General features: G+C 56.5%; 1 protein-coding gene across 5 annotated transcripts in view; it reads right to left on the bottom strand.

Annotated features, from left to right (window-relative positions):
* Positions 1 to 3,905: 3,905 nt before the first annotated feature.
* Positions 3,906 to 14,755, bottom strand: part of CREBBP (CREB binding lysine acetyltransferase) — a 124,411-nt gene continuing 113,561 nt past the window's right edge. For all 5 annotated transcript variants that reach the window (XM_081820179.1, XM_081820180.1, XM_081820178.1 and 2 more), the window contains 5 exons: positions 13,726 to 13,891; positions 13,343 to 13,510; positions 10,595 to 10,756; positions 10,140 to 10,421; positions 3,906 to 8,710 (listed from right to left, as the gene is read on the bottom strand). In XM_081820179.1, coding sequence (XP_081676305.1) covers positions 6,587 to 8,710; positions 10,140 to 10,421; positions 10,595 to 10,756; positions 13,343 to 13,510; positions 13,726 to 13,891 — 2,902 coding nt within the window. In that variant the 3' untranslated portion in view covers positions 3,906 to 6,586. The remainder of the gene's footprint in view (positions 8,711 to 10,139; positions 10,422 to 10,594; positions 10,757 to 13,342; positions 13,511 to 13,725; positions 13,892 to 14,755) is intronic.

Raw genomic sequence — 14,755 nt, 5'->3', positions numbered from 1 at the left:
AGGAGGGGCGGGGTGGGCCATTCTGCTGGGCTTCCAGCCTCCCTGCCCAGCACAACCACGATGAATCACTGGCGGGGTCTTTTCTGAGCAAGTCTGGCTCAGGGAGAGGCAGGGTGGAGGAGGCAGCCACGTCCCCTGCTGCATTTATCCCCGGAAGCTTCCGCTGGGGGATACCACTTGGCGATCTAGCCTTGAGGGCATGTTTTGAAAGATGCCTTCTGTCCTGCCAAAGCATTCAGGACATTTCTCCCCCAGCTTGTGGATGAGGTCACTATAGGCACTGGAATAAAAAAAATGTCCACCCAAACTCAGAATCTACGGTGTCTATGGCTTGCGAGAAGGAAGACAAGTAAAAATGAGTTTGATGTGAGAGACTCTCCTGTGTAGAGAAGCAATGCCGTTCCGTGCGTGGTTGGGAGCATGTGTGCATTGGGGCTCAGGCTTTGCACTTGTAATTCCTAGAAGGCAGCATTGTTACCCCGACACTTGTAGGGAGCAGAGAGGCCATCTGGGGAGACTTCGCCAGCTGACAGCCCCTTTCCCTGCTCAGCATGGCTGCCTGGTAGCTGCAGGGCCCTCTCAACAGCTGTTCCATGTCAGCGAGATCCTGCCTCCCTTAAGGACTGGGTCTCTGCCTGGGTGCCAAGGGCCCCCACCCCAGCCAGAGCCCAGTCCAGGTGGCATCCTGAGCAGCACCTGGCATCAGGCCCCAGCAGGTGGGCGGCTTTCACGGAGCTCCCCTCCCCAAGACTGCATCTCTTCAGGTATGAAGACGGTCCCCTGTCAGGATTCTCTGGTCCGACGGGGTATCGGAGGACAGGGTGGGAACGCAAACCATCCGGTATGCTCCCTGAAGGGGCTACCGGCCCCAGGCACAGGTCAAAGGGGGCCGTGGTCTCAGTGTCAGACAGGCAGGTGTCGTCCGAGTGTGGGGGGGGGTGCCACGTGTGTGGTTCAGGAAACAGGAAGGACGGGCCTGACCCCAGCACCTGCTCCACGAGCAGGGCATTCCTCCTACTTCTTTGGAAAAAAAGTTTGTTTTGCTCACAATCTGCATTTTCACAAATGCACTTCACAGGACATTGTCCTGTACCTCTTGGTCCCCGGGGTTCTGCCCTAGCTCCCGTCTTGTCCAGGAGACCTCAGTGGCCAGTGCTCCTGCCATGTACTTATTCAGGGATTTGAGGACAAAAGGGGACAGGGGTACCAGCTCAGAACAAAAGCTGTGAAGGAGACCAAAGAACTACTTGACCAAACCCCCTCTCCCTGCACCCACATTTATCGTGAACATTGAGACTAAGGCAGTTTCGGGGCGCCTGGCTGGCTCTGTCGGTGGAAACTGCGATTCTTGGGGTTGTGGGTTCAAGCCCCACGTTGGGTGTTGAGATTACTTAAAAAAAATCTTTAATAAAAAAGACTAAGGCAATTTCAAAGTCTAGATGGTTGTTCTTGGTCCCCTATGTCCTTGCTACTCCAAGTAGGTCCAGGCCTCACCTGGGAGCTCATTCGAAACCTAGAAGCTCAGTCTGCCCACTCCCTGGCCCAGACCTACTAAATCGGGGTGTTAGCAAGATCTCAGGTAAGCCGTCTGCGGGTCAGAGCTGGGGGAGTGCTTCTCTGAGCACAGGGCCGTGTCAAGGAGGATGCGTGCTCCCCAGCACTGCGCTCTCACTGGCCCTGACAAAGAGACATCTTCTTGTTCCCAGCACAAACTGGGGTCGGTGCTCCGGCTTCGAGCCCTGGCACCACCTTGTACCTTCCTCCAGTGGCTGATCGTGTCTCTTGGTGGAGTTCCCCAAGGGCTGGGATCCGTGCCTAGGATCTGCTCGGTAAATGCTTCCTGAGTAAGCAAACTCGGTGCTTGGACAAGACCTGCATATTTTCCTGTCATCTAGAGGCAGCAGTGTGCACCCCTCCAACTGCCTGTTCCGGAGAGAAGGGGGCCTCGGCTTGGGGCCCACTCATGTCTTTCCTGCCATTTCTCACACTCGTGGACCTCTCCCCACAAGAGAACCCCCTTTCCTCACCCAGGAAACCAGAGACCAGAACGCCAGTGTCTAGAGGGTTGGGAACAGCGAGAACTGACTTCCCTGGAAGCTCGGAGGGTCCTCTGTGCTTCCGGCTGCGGAAGTCCAGCCCTCACAGGGGAGAACTCGTTCTGGCCGCTGAACACCAGGCAACTCCGGTTACCTCCCGCGCAGAACCCTGGTCTCCCTCAAGTCTGCTGCCTCTTTCTCTGCACCTCCCAGCTTCAGTCTTGTCCCCAAGACTCTCCCTCCCTGACTGCCCAGCCTCCAGATGCTCAACTTGTGGCAGCACATGAAACAACCCTCCCTCTTCTGAGGCTCCCAAACCTGTGCCAGACGTGAAGGAGTCCTGTGTGGGGTCAGAGACACAGGAAGCTTCCTGGTGCAGGGAGCCCCGGCACACCATGCCTCACCATCCTTCCAAGGATTCCTCTCTGGACATTTTCCTGACAGTCCACCCTCACCTGGAACATTCTCTAAACATCACTACTGGCTTTGAGGATCTTCAAGTCTAAACTTTGTTGATATGCCTATATAGGACCACTTTAAACATCCATTTCTAAGAGGCTTCCTTGGGGTCCCGGGACCAGAGCATAAAGCCCATTTCAGTAACAGCCCTCTCCAGGTGCTGAACCGGTGGGCACCACACTCAGGCAGGCCAATTCCCACTTAGTCCTGTGTAAGGTCCCGTCTGCGACGCTTGAGGGGTGAGAGGTATTGTCATGCACCCCCCTTTCCTCAAGGTATCCCCAAAGTGAGTTCAAGGTGAGCCTGCAGAGCTAGTAGGGGAGGAAAGCTCCTTTCGGGACCAGCGGTGAAGAGCGTGGCTCTGGCTGAGCGGCCCACACCTGCCCCTGCCCACGTGTCCTCCACTGTCCTACCTCGCAGCCAGGACGGAGGAGCTAGTGGGGTCTTCCAACACGTGTTACCAAGTGTCACCGAGGAAGGCAGGTGGGGTTGAGAGAGCTCACTCCCCACCAAGGCCCTGGCTCCTGGTGGCTGCCCCGCTGACGTGCCCACTCGCCATCCCTCCACCGGGACCCGCAGGCCCCCACTTCCCGTGCGCTTGCCTCCCGCTCACTCTCAACACCCCCGATGCGTCTGAATCAGCCCAAGGTGTTCAGTCAGCACCTGTGGATTCTCCGCTGGGTGCCGTAATCTGACACAGGTGCCACCGTCCACACAGCCTGGCAAATCCCCGGGAGGAAGGCGTGCGCGCACTGAAGACACCGCCTGCCTCACCATCACCAAAGCTCCTGTCTCGTTCTCCAGCCTGGGGGCTACATTCGCTTACGTTTCAGAACCGACCCATTTCCCTACTCCTGACTTTGCACAATGAAATCATACCCAAGTGATGCAGTGGCACGACGAACACAAGACATCCCAGGAAGGTGCAATCTGGTTTCTCCAGCCCCCATCCCTACGTGCTCCTGCACCCCTACTTGCTAAGGTGGCCCGGCTGGAGCACCGACTTCCCAGCACGGTCCTTGGGTGACGTGCGTCCCGAAGGTGCGATGGTGACCAGTCTGTACTCAGCTCCTCCATGAAAGGACTTTCCTTTTTCGGAGCAGCTTACTCTCCCGGGCAGTGCTAGAAGCACATTCAGGCATAAACGAAATCTTCGGTTCCATTTTGTAGCAATCAAAAAAAAAAAAAAAAAAAAAGGGGAGAAAGTTATGTCTTCAGCCTGAGATCTTATAAGCCGAAGACACTCCACCTCGTTTTCCAGAGATTGCATCCTACTCCTGTTTTCAACATGCTAAATTCTCAGAATCATCATCAAACACACGTACTAGGCACACTCAACCGAGACCCTTCGATCTCACGAAGACTAGCTGCTAAGCTAATTCTAAGGGTCGTTAGCCAACTGGGACCATCTTTGAATCCAAGCAGTTTTACCAGCTTTTATTATAAACACCAGCACATTTCAAGTTTCCTTTTTGATCACAAATATAGGACTTTTTTCTTCTCCTCTTAAGTATACAGCATGAGACACAGCGCCGGGGTTTTCCAGCCGTCTTACAGAAATCTCCTTACGCCAAGTGCGGGGTTAGCATCCACCGACCACACCCTCGGCCGCATCCCTTGGCGGATTACACAGGACGTGGACTCCAAAAAGATGAGATCTGTACACAGAGTTTCGGATCCCAGGACGACCTGAAAAAGAGGCCCCCCACTGGCCCCATTAAATGGCTGCCCTGCATAATATGTAACATGGGCCTGGAGCCGCTCCTCCAGGGCTCCAGATGGCTCACCCCTTCGGTCTGAACACGGGGTCAGGGTTTAACATCAGTGGAGAGGGTGATTTGGGAGGGTCCCAGATTCGCGGAGCAGGGAAGCAGAGCAAGGATGGCCAGATGGCCACTGGAGGGCCATGGCCCTGCTTTCCCTTTTGGGGATGTGGAGGAGGTGGCAGTTGGTTGGCAATGCTAGATGGTCTTATTATCTGGCATAATCTATGTTAAAATTCAAGGTTTGAAGCTCTGTGCTAGAATTAATTTTTTTCAAAGTTTCCTCAAGTTTAGATTCCCAAATCAAGTATTTTGAAATGATCTCTGTGAATACAGGGCCACAAGGGAAGCTATCTGGGCCATGAATTCTAAATTTTCCACCACAAACCCCCTCCCCCCCAGGTTGGGGGACCAGGGACACAAGAGGCAGGACTCAAGTCCCTTGTGCTTGGTGGGGAAGGGATGTTGCAGTCTAGAGGGCACACATCCACGCTCCCCGGAGGCATTCCTCCGCTCCGACGTGATGTTTACAGCATCCAGGGACTCGAGTGTCACCCTCTTCGTAAGGGCACCTGACTGTGGACCTGGGGGGGGCAGGCGGGGTGGTGATGGGTGGTGTGTGGGACCACGTGGCCAAGTGCCCATCCCTCGAAGCTGGAGGGCTCTTTCACCACAGTGCTGCCCTCACAGGCCCTGTTTCTAGAGGGTGGAGAGCGAAGGCCAGAGCTCTTAGCTGCCCAGCGCAGCATCGGAGGCCACAGCAGGACACGCTGCGTGCAGCATCCTCCCATACGGAGCACAGGATTTAGGGGGAAGCAGGAACCACCTCCAGTCCCTGGAGCAGATTTTGCACCAATTCTGGGATTTGCATATAGGAAAGGGGAGGGTAGGTACTGCTGACAGCAATCGCAGGAACCATCCCTACTCTGGTTTCTCGAGGCTTGAGGAGGACAGGAGGCCAAGTGCTGCTTCGGACCCACCTGCAGCCCTAACTTGGTGGGTGAAGCTCCCCGTGGAGCACTGAATATATGAGGCCATCACTGAGCTTGGCCACCTTGCTTCCTGGAAAGAGAACCACCCAAGGCCTTGGCTGAGCCTGGCTGCCACCCACATGGCCACCAGGACCGTGGTCCCTGCCTCTCCTCTGTGAGCAATCCACCAGAATCATGTCTTACAAAGAACAGACTCTAAAAATATATATAAATAAATAAAAACCTTAAACATTCTTACAGGGATCTTAAAGAACAGAATACATGTTAAAAACTTCAGTAATTTATATCAATTTTAAGCGGTACTTTATATACAATGGGGGAAAAACACATGCATAGTCCAAATACAATGTTGAAAACAGCATTTTCATAACAAAAAACCCCGAACACTAAGTGTTAATACCATGTACATGAATTCAAGAAGGACCACCCTTTTTGTCTGTTGCACACAGTTTATTTAACAATATGATATAAGAAATGAGTTGGTACTTTACCATTCTATACAGTGATTGAATCTTCTTGAATTTTCTTATTTATAGTAATTATAGCGCTTGCATGATTTACACTAGAATTGCTTTTCCTCATTTCAAGTTTCACATAGAAGAAAGAAAAGAATGCTTCTTCTCTATTAACATTAGCATGGTCTAAGAGAGTGATCATCCCTATTTTTTGTCTAAAACCAGTTTTATCAGAGAAACAAAGCAACAATTTCTACATCTGCAAGACAAGAGTTTGGCTTAGGCCAGTATGTATAGATAGATGTGTGTGTGGGTGTGTACGTGTGTGCACGCAGGAGCCAATTCCTATCGTCCAGGGGTAATACTTGGAGAACGCCCACAGAGTTCACTATAGAAAAAATCTTCCCGCAACGTCAGAAAGTTATCGGGATACATTATAAGCTTGCATTATTTCAAGAATCAGTTTCTGAATATTATTTTTCTTCTCACTTTTAAACATAAATGTTTAAAGTCTTGAAAATACAAATAAAAAATATGAATATAATGAACTTGTTTTTCCCGTTAAAAAAAGGCATGAGTCACCAGTAATGACGACAAAAAGAATCCAAACAAAACCCCCCTCCCCCCAAAACAAAAAAACAAAAACAAAAAACAAAAACAAAAAGAGAGAGAGAGAGAGAGAGAGACCAGATATTTAAATCAACTGGTTTTTAACAAAAAAATATATTCTTTGTATTGTTTCTTTAAACAGCAATCTACCCTTCCACGGCTTGGAAGTAGCAGTTCCGTCTAGGAATAAAAAGAGCCTAGATGCCTGGATTTCAGTACAAAAGGTCCAAGAACATGAAAGGGGGGAAAAAAAAGGCGATGCTCTCACAATGCTACAAACCCTCCACAAACTTTTCTAGGGTGTCTCCTGTGGTGTCGCCGACCAGGGACAGCTCACTGGACAACGCACTCCTGTTGGGGGTGTTCAGCTGCGGGAGCATTGCACTCTGTTCGGGGTTCCCCAAGTGTCCCTGATCTATGGAGCTGGCCATGGTGACTGCGAGTCCTGGGTGGGGGGAACCAGTCTGGGGCGAGACGTGGTGTGGCGAAGGCTGGGGCTGTATCCGTGGCGACGGGCTGGAATGTGGAGGCTGGGACTGGGGCCGCGGAGACTGGACAGGGGCCGGAGACCGCACCTGGCTACTGAGGGACGTGGCCATCTGCTGGCCGGGGAGGTGCGAGGCCTGCGGCTGTCCTGAGAGCATGTGCTGCTGGGGGCTCATGGGGTTCGGCTGGCCCGGGGAGCCGATCTGCTGCTTCATCTGCTGCTGCTGCAGAATCCGCTGCTGCAGGGCCTGCTGGATGTTGGGGGTGCTGTCTGCGCCCAGCCCCGGCTGCCCCATCTGGCTGAGCTGTCCCATCTGAGCCGCCATCTGGCCCATGGAGCCGCCCTGGATGGGGAGGTGCTGCTGCATCCGCTGCTGCTGCATGGCTGGAGGGTAGCCTCCGGGTCCCTGGGGCTGCTGGAACTGGCTGTGCCCGGCCATGCCCCCGGCCATGCCCGCGCTGCCCTGCTGCTGCTGCTGCTGCTGCTGGAGCAGCTGCCGGCGGAGCATCTCCCGGTACTGCGGGTTCATGCTCGCCATGCCAGGGCTGTGGCCCGGGTTCATGATGTTCAGGGCCTGGCCCTGGGGGTTCAGGCCTCCCATCGCCTGCTGCTGCGGAGGCACGCCGGGCCGGGGCCCGCCGGCTTGCATGGCGTTCAGGTTCTGCAGGCCGGGCTGCTGGTGCAGGCCGGGCTGGGCCTGGAGGCCGGGCTGGGGCTGCAGGCCGGGCTGGGGCTGCAGGCCGGGCTGACTGGCCACGTACTTGGCTGTGCGCTGCTTGATGAAGGCCGCCATCAGCTGCGGGTTGGACTTGAGGATGTTGAGCACCTGCTGCTGCTGCTGCGGGGAGCTGGGCGACTTCAGGGTCCGCAGCAGGTCCTGCAGGGCGCCGGGCGAGATGCTCCGGGGCGGCTGCACGCCGGACATCCGCGGGCCGGCCACGGCCGGCTGGGCCTGCATGGACAGCACAGGCCGGGGCATGCCCGGCATTGGCTGCTGCTGGGGCAGAGGCGCCTGCTGCCACTGCCCGGGCGGCAGGCTGGGCATGACGGGCCCGCTGACCTGGCTGGGACGGGGCACGTTCAGGCCCACGGGGGCCATCTGGCTCACCGGGGTCACCATGCCCGTGCGCCCCGGGGGCATGCCGTTGTTGATGTTCACCCGGTACAGGTGCTGCTGCTGCTGGGCCTCCCGCTCAATCTGCCGGGCCGCTTCCACTGCGGCTGGTGGGGGCTGCGCGGGGGGCGGCGGGGCCGGCACCTGGTTGGCGGGCTTCCCGGTGGACACCGTCGTGGGGGGCTGAGTCCGGGCCACGCTGGGGAAGCCGGCTGGTGACATGCTCACGGGCGAGGGCTGGGGCTGGGCCGGGGGCTGCGGCGTCTGGGGCGTGCTGGGCTGCTGCGTGGGGGTCCCGGGCGGAGCTGAGGTAGGGGAAGGCAGACTCTGCTGAGGCACATTGCGGGTGTTCATGGTGGCCATCCGCCGGCGCATGAGCTGAGCCTGCTGCAGGCGGTGCTGGATCTGCTGCTGGCGGAGCTTGTGTTTGATGTTGAGGCAGAAGGGCACTGGGCATTTGTTTTCTTGGCAGTGTTTGGCGTGGTAGCAGCAGAGGGCGATGAGCTGCTTGCACACCGGGCAGCCCCCGTTGGTCTTGCGCTTGCAGCCCTTGGTGTGCTGCACCACCCGCTTCATCTTCTGGCAGGACGGCAGCGAGCAGTTGGCGTTGCGGCACTGGCAGGCGTGCACCAGGGACTGGATGCAGCGCTGGATGCTCAGGCGCCGCGACTCCTGGGGGCTTTTGGACTGCGGCTCACCCTGGCTACTGCCCTCGTCGTCCAGGCCCAGCCCCCACTTCACCATCTTGTGGGCGTGGCTCTTGGTGTTGTAGCAGTTGATGCAAAGGTCGTAGTCCTGCGGATAAGCACAGGGCATGCGCCGCGGTCAGCACGAGGCCCCATGGGACCAGACGTCCACCCGCATCCACCCTGGCAGCCTCACAACCGCCCCCCCCCACGGTCTCAGAGGCTCCTGAGTGCGTTGGCTCACATCTAGTCCCCTTTCCTTCCTTCCTCGGCCCCTGGGGAAGGGCACCCACACCACTGAGGCCCTGCTCCCATACCTGGCCTGGGAAGCCTGGCAGTTTCCTCCTGAGCTCACCCAAGTGCTACACACCTGAGTTTCTAGAAACCGGCCCCCACTCCCTGGGGCTGCTGCTGGGTGCCCTGGTGCAGCCCCCGAGCTCTGCAGGGTGGCCCAGAGGGCCTGGGGGACTGAGAGGCCTTCACCACAAGACAGGCCTTGGGGCTCAAACCCCAGCGACAAACCGCATGCTCACAGGTTTCTTAAAAGTTGCTTGTATCTGCAGACAGAGACTACCAAATGCCAGGTCTGGAGCAGGAAACCCTATGACCGAGACACACCCTTTTTCCAAAAGAACATGAAGATCCCAACAGTGGGAAGTGACAGAGGACACAAGGAGGCTGAAAAAACCGGGAAGTGAAGACAAAGGCATTACAGAGGATCCATCCGCCCCCTCTGCCCAAGATCACAGAGCTGCTCCTACGGGCATGTGATTCTGGGAACCGTTTGGAACGCAGACACTGGCAAGGCGAGGATGGGGTGGGGGGATGGAGGGACCCATCTGGGGAAGGGACGGACCACACCCCTTCACACAGTGTGTGCAACCACAGGTCCCCCAGGACAGCGCCTTCTCAGCTGCTCAGCAAGGCTACATACAACTGGAAGCATGAACAGGGGAAACCAGTCAGAATCCTGGCGGGGCCGAAGCACAGGCGGCACCTCTTTTGGCTCCTACTCTGGCACCAGAGGGCCCGTGGATGTTCCCGACACACGGCCGGTGTTAGCAGACAACAAGGAATAATATAAAAGTGCTCTGTAATCATGTCTTCTGAAAAAATCAGCACAAACACTGCCCCCCCAGGAGGCCTGCCCACTCCTCTGCCTCTTGGGGAGACCAGACCCTCCTGCCAGGGGCCAAGTGTAGCCCGGACACACATAGATGGCCCTCTGTTATGCTCAGCAGGGTCGGGACCATACATGCTCCCTGAAGGGAGAAAGGCTCCTTCCTTCCTACCCTGAACGTCTGCTGTTGAGCCTAGAGCGGGCACAGAGCACGGATTCTCTTCTTTGTGAACAAGGAAACACCAACCTCATGACCAACAACTCCCGGAAAGGACCAGGAGGTGAATGAGCCTTTTTCATTTGGTCATTTGGTGCCCCTGGAAAATGCCGACTATCTCACCGTTCAATCTGAAACGCAGACCGCGCCAACGGAGGCGAGGGCGGGGAGTGACCGGGGAGGGAGGGAAGTGGGGCCTACCTCGCACACAGTGCAGTGCCAACGCGTCTCCACGTGGTGCTTGCACTCGTTGCAGGTGTAGACGAAGCGGTCCTGGCCCTGGGTGTGCAGCTCCACCAGCATGCACAGTGTGGACCACTTGGACCGGCGCAAGGAGGAGAACTCCCAGTGCTTGTCTCTGGCGAGGGTGAGGAAGGCGTCCCGCCCGTCCATGAGGTCACAGCTGAGCAGAGGGTCGGGGTCAACGATGGGGGGCAGCGTGTTGATGACAGGCCCAGCGTGCAGGTGGATCACAAAGAAGACCTGCAGGGGAGGAAAGCATTAGCCCCCACGGGGAGCGAGGCAACTCGGCCTTCCAGGGCCTTCCAGGGCCCAGGGCCCTCTCCACAAGGCCCATGGGCCCTGGCTTCTCAGCAACCCCTCTCCTTGATCCCACAGACCAGGAGGGGCCCTGATCTGTGGCCCCGTGTCTCTACCTCTTTGTGCTTCTCCATCGTGGCGTAGAGCTTCTGGGACAAGTCGTTGGACACATTGGGCATGCTGGGCTTCTTCTTGTTGGCTCGACTGATGCTGCTTTTATTCTTGTTGGTTTTCTTGTTGTTCTTCTTCTTGGCATTCTTGCTGTCGCCCTGGCTGCCCTGAAACAACACGCGAAGCTGCTGCTCGAGCCCAGCCCCCCTCCTCCGTGCCCGGCACTTGGCTGAGGCACCCAGCTCCCTGGCCGTGGGGGCTCCAGGAGGCCGCGTGCCGGCAAACACACGGCTGCCTTCGGAAGGCGTCACGGAGGCAGAGGTGAGGAGGACGGGAGCAGGGCCAGGGGTGCAGTGGTGACACAGGGGCCAGACCGGCCACATGGCAGGTCATCTCTCGGGGGAGCATACGCCCAGGATGGACTCTAACAACGCAGGGGGTCCAAGCTATCTTCCCTTGCTCCATACCACTCCACACCATGTGCCGCATGCTCCGTTGCACATGGTTCCAAACATCCACTGCACACAAGACGGGGGAACGGTGCCAGGAGAAGGTGCCATGTGGGCCTGAAACCCCCACCCTGAGCTCTCCAGCGGACTGAGGTTGAGAAGTCCTGCCCCTCAGGTCTGGAAAGAACTCGGGCCCTCTGTCATTTAGGCCCTAGGTCTGGTCCAATGAACTTTGTTCTCAACAAGAGGAGAGAGAGGGACAGATGCTCTGGGTGCCGAGGGGCGCTGACAACTCCTGTCTGGGGCCCGGGGCAGAAGAGGGCCCTGGTGAAGAGTGGTGTGCCGCCGCGGGCTGCGCGAGCACCAGGCGGCCACGGAGGGACCGCGTGGTACAGGGAGCTCTGCATACCGCTCGAGTTTTCAGTAAGCCTTGAAACCGTTCTAAAAACTAAGCTGACTTTCAAAAAGTTATAAAAGAAATAGATTCACTGCACAAAGTTCAGAATATATAGCCAGATTAAAAAAAAAAGTTTTTTTGGCCACCCTGAGCAGCAGCATTCCGATTTTTCTTCTTGAAATTGTACCTATGCGTGGCTCCCGCGGGTAGTTCTCCCCCCGGAGATGGGGTCACACACGTGATGCTGCAGCCTATCCCTTCCCCACCTCCCCCAGGGAAGGACACTGCCAATGGTAAAGCGGCAGTCCGGCCCACGTGCCGTCAACAACTGAGGCCACTGCCCGCCATGGGATCCCGGGGTGTCCACAGGGTGGGACCTGCCCACTGCCTCTGTGGACTGGATACCGCGGGCAAGTCCCCGACACCGCAAAGGCGGGTAAGGCACCACCACCAGGCCAGAGATAAGCAGGTCCTCCTCGGACAGGACACCCAGCTGGAGTCTGTGTCCTGCCTCAGAGGCCACAGACCCTCTTCTCCCTGCTGTGACCCCCTGCCCTGGAGCCCCAGATGCATGTTCTGACTCAGGCCACCTCCCACCCAAGGTGTGGGCACCGGCGGACACAGAGAAGGACTTGGGCTCACAGCTCAGCTCTGTGCTCTCTCCTGCCAGAACTCCCTGGTTTCTACTCAAATTCGGCCCACCTAAACAGGATCTCTGGTCGCCTCCCAAAGACCCCGGCGGAGTGGTTTCTCGAGCCCTAAACCCCCTGATGTTCGGGAGTATCGTTATCTTTGGTCAGATGACAGATCCTGCCTCCAGGGAGGCCCCAGCAAAAGGACCCCCGCAGCAGACCCTAGTTCCGAGGGCCCGTCTTGCACAGCCCCTTGGCATTAACAGGCATCTTGGCAGCCAGTTCCTGAAGGACTTCTTTTCCAAATATGCTTCCCTAGCCTCCTCCTTTGGGCAGAGGCGGCAGCGCTGACTCAGATGCTCGGGCTCCAGACCCAGCAGGCAGCTCTGATCCAGGATGTCCCTCACACACCACAACGGTCCACGCCACGTTCTGGGGCTGCTACTCTCAAAACACATCATACACTCCCCACTGCTTCTACAGCTATGAACCGAACGGAAACCCCCATCCTTTCTTGGACATCCCGAACACACACACACTTGCTCCCAACGTGAGCCCTCACACATCTCCTCCTCCCACCGGCAGGAGGGAGGGAACCCCGTGTGGGTTCCTTCTCAGCAGGTCAACCTCCCCAGCCACCTCCCCAGACAGGCTCCACCGGAAGCACCGGCACCTGGCCGATCTCGGTGCTCCCTTTCCTTACAGCTCCTACTGCTGCCTCTGGATGCACTGTTCTCCCTACCAGAACGCGCGCCCTGGGAGGGTAGGGATGGGGTCTTCTACAGCTCACCACTGCACTGCTGAGCACGGAGCCCAGGTGAGGTGGGACTTAGTAAGCAGGTGAGTGCCCGAAGGCAACACCAGATGGAGGGCTGTCTGATGGGGTGGGCTGGCTCGTGAGGAAGTGAAAGGGAGAGACCTGACGCCGGAGGTTCTCCTTCTCAAGGAAGGTCTGTAGTTAGTGGCTGCTGACTGCGAGCACGGGGCTCTGTCTGCCTGCTCTGGGCTGCTGGGCAGGATGCCCTCCGCTCTCGTCTTTCCGAGCCTCCGCCCCGCCTGCCCCGTTCACAGATGCCAGACCCAGCACCTCCCATCTGCCTTCTCCCGGGTGACGTCGTGTCTCCAGCACCGCATCTCAGCTTGCCCTGCGAGTTCCAGCCCCGACCTGCGGTGGCTGGTGACAAGGGGAGAGCACGTGTGAAAGCAGCCCCACTGACAAAGAAGGTGTGTGTCCACTGTCCTTGGCGCGAGGCTGGGCCCGCTGTGTCTCCTTACCTCTGTTGTCTCGCTAGCCGCCGTGCTCTCCTCCTTCTTCCTCTCCTCTTCTTCTTGCTCCAGCTCCTTAATGCTCTCTTCTAGCACATTAGGCCAGAAGTCACCCTCAAAATAGGGTAGCTCCTTGGCACTGGTGAGCCTGTCTTCAGTTGCTTGTTTGAAAATGTCCTGGAGAGTGAAGGAAGCACAGCAAAGAGGGAAGTGAGTGGTGCTCCGGGGAGGGGCCCAGAGGCCGTGCCACTGCGTGAGGATGGGACACGGCGACTACACGTAAGGTGCTTCTATGCCTTTTCTCTACGCTCTTCTTTTTGCTTTCTACTCCTCATAGGTGAACAGAGCTCTGACATGCATGAGCCGCCAGGCCCTGCTTCGGCCCCAGGTACCTTGTAGTCGTGAATGATCCGCTCCGCAAACGCCTTGTCCAGCATCTTCTTGTACCACTCCTGTAGGCGCTTTGGTTTGGGGATTTTCTGATCAGGTGGGTGGCAATGGAAGATATAGTCATCTCCTTCACTTGGGGGGCAGGCCCAGATGTGTCCTGTTACATACCTGCAGGACACACAAATTCAGACCACAGTGCTGAGTGAAAGCCTCCCTGCCTCCAAGGAGTAACAGCTGAGGAGCAGGCACCAAAGCAAGGACAGAAATAACTAGAAAAAAAAAAACCAAAGAAATTTCCACGATGCTTGCAGCCAAATATAACAGGCTTAGAGAAGTTCTAAACCAGTGGCGGGGGGGAAGGGGTGCATGGGTGGGCGAGGCCGAATCTCTGCATGCGAGAGCACACCTGGAAATCAGCCCTCAGACGCTCCTTCTCAGGGTGTGTATGCCAGGCAAGGGTCAAGGCTCCCAGGGAATCCTGTCAGCACGGGACAGAGCCCGGGAGACGTGGCTCTGAGGCGCGGGGAACGGCTTATGCCCAGGGATGTGCCCCATTTCCTAACTATCACTTCCTGTGCAATGGAGAGGAGCTGAGTATCTCTAAGGGGCCAAAGTCAAAATAATCTGTCATGCTGTTAGACACCTGTCAGTCAAATACCTCTAACTTTTTCAAATTTGGGAAGGGATACGACAGATCTAGAATGCCGAAACACAGAGAAAAGCAGATGCAAAAGACCAGTATCCTGTAGGGTCCCATTCATATGAAATGTCCAGAAAAGGCAAATTTATATAGAAAGAAAGTAGATCAATGGTTGCTGGGCGCAGGGGTGGAACAGGGATTAACAACAAATGGGTGTGGGGGTCCCACTACTGGGGGGAGGACAACGCTTGGAAATGGATTGACAGCCAGGCCGTGCCGCTCGGTGAAGTTACTAAAAATCACTGGAGTGTACACTTGACACAGGCAGATTTTATGATACATAAAATATTCCTCAAAAAAGTTAAAAAGGAAAAAAAAAGGAGACTAGAATA

The sequence above is a fragment of the Leptonychotes weddellii genome, chromosome 5, assembly GCF_054177405.1.
Source record: "Leptonychotes weddellii isolate Sample4059 chromosome 5, ASM5417740v2, whole genome shotgun sequence".
Classification (NCBI taxonomy): Eukaryota; Metazoa; Chordata; class Mammalia; order Carnivora; family Phocidae; genus Leptonychotes; species Leptonychotes weddellii.
The sequence above is the reverse complement of the archived record's forward strand: the minus strand, read 5'-3'. Positions and strand labels throughout refer to the sequence as shown.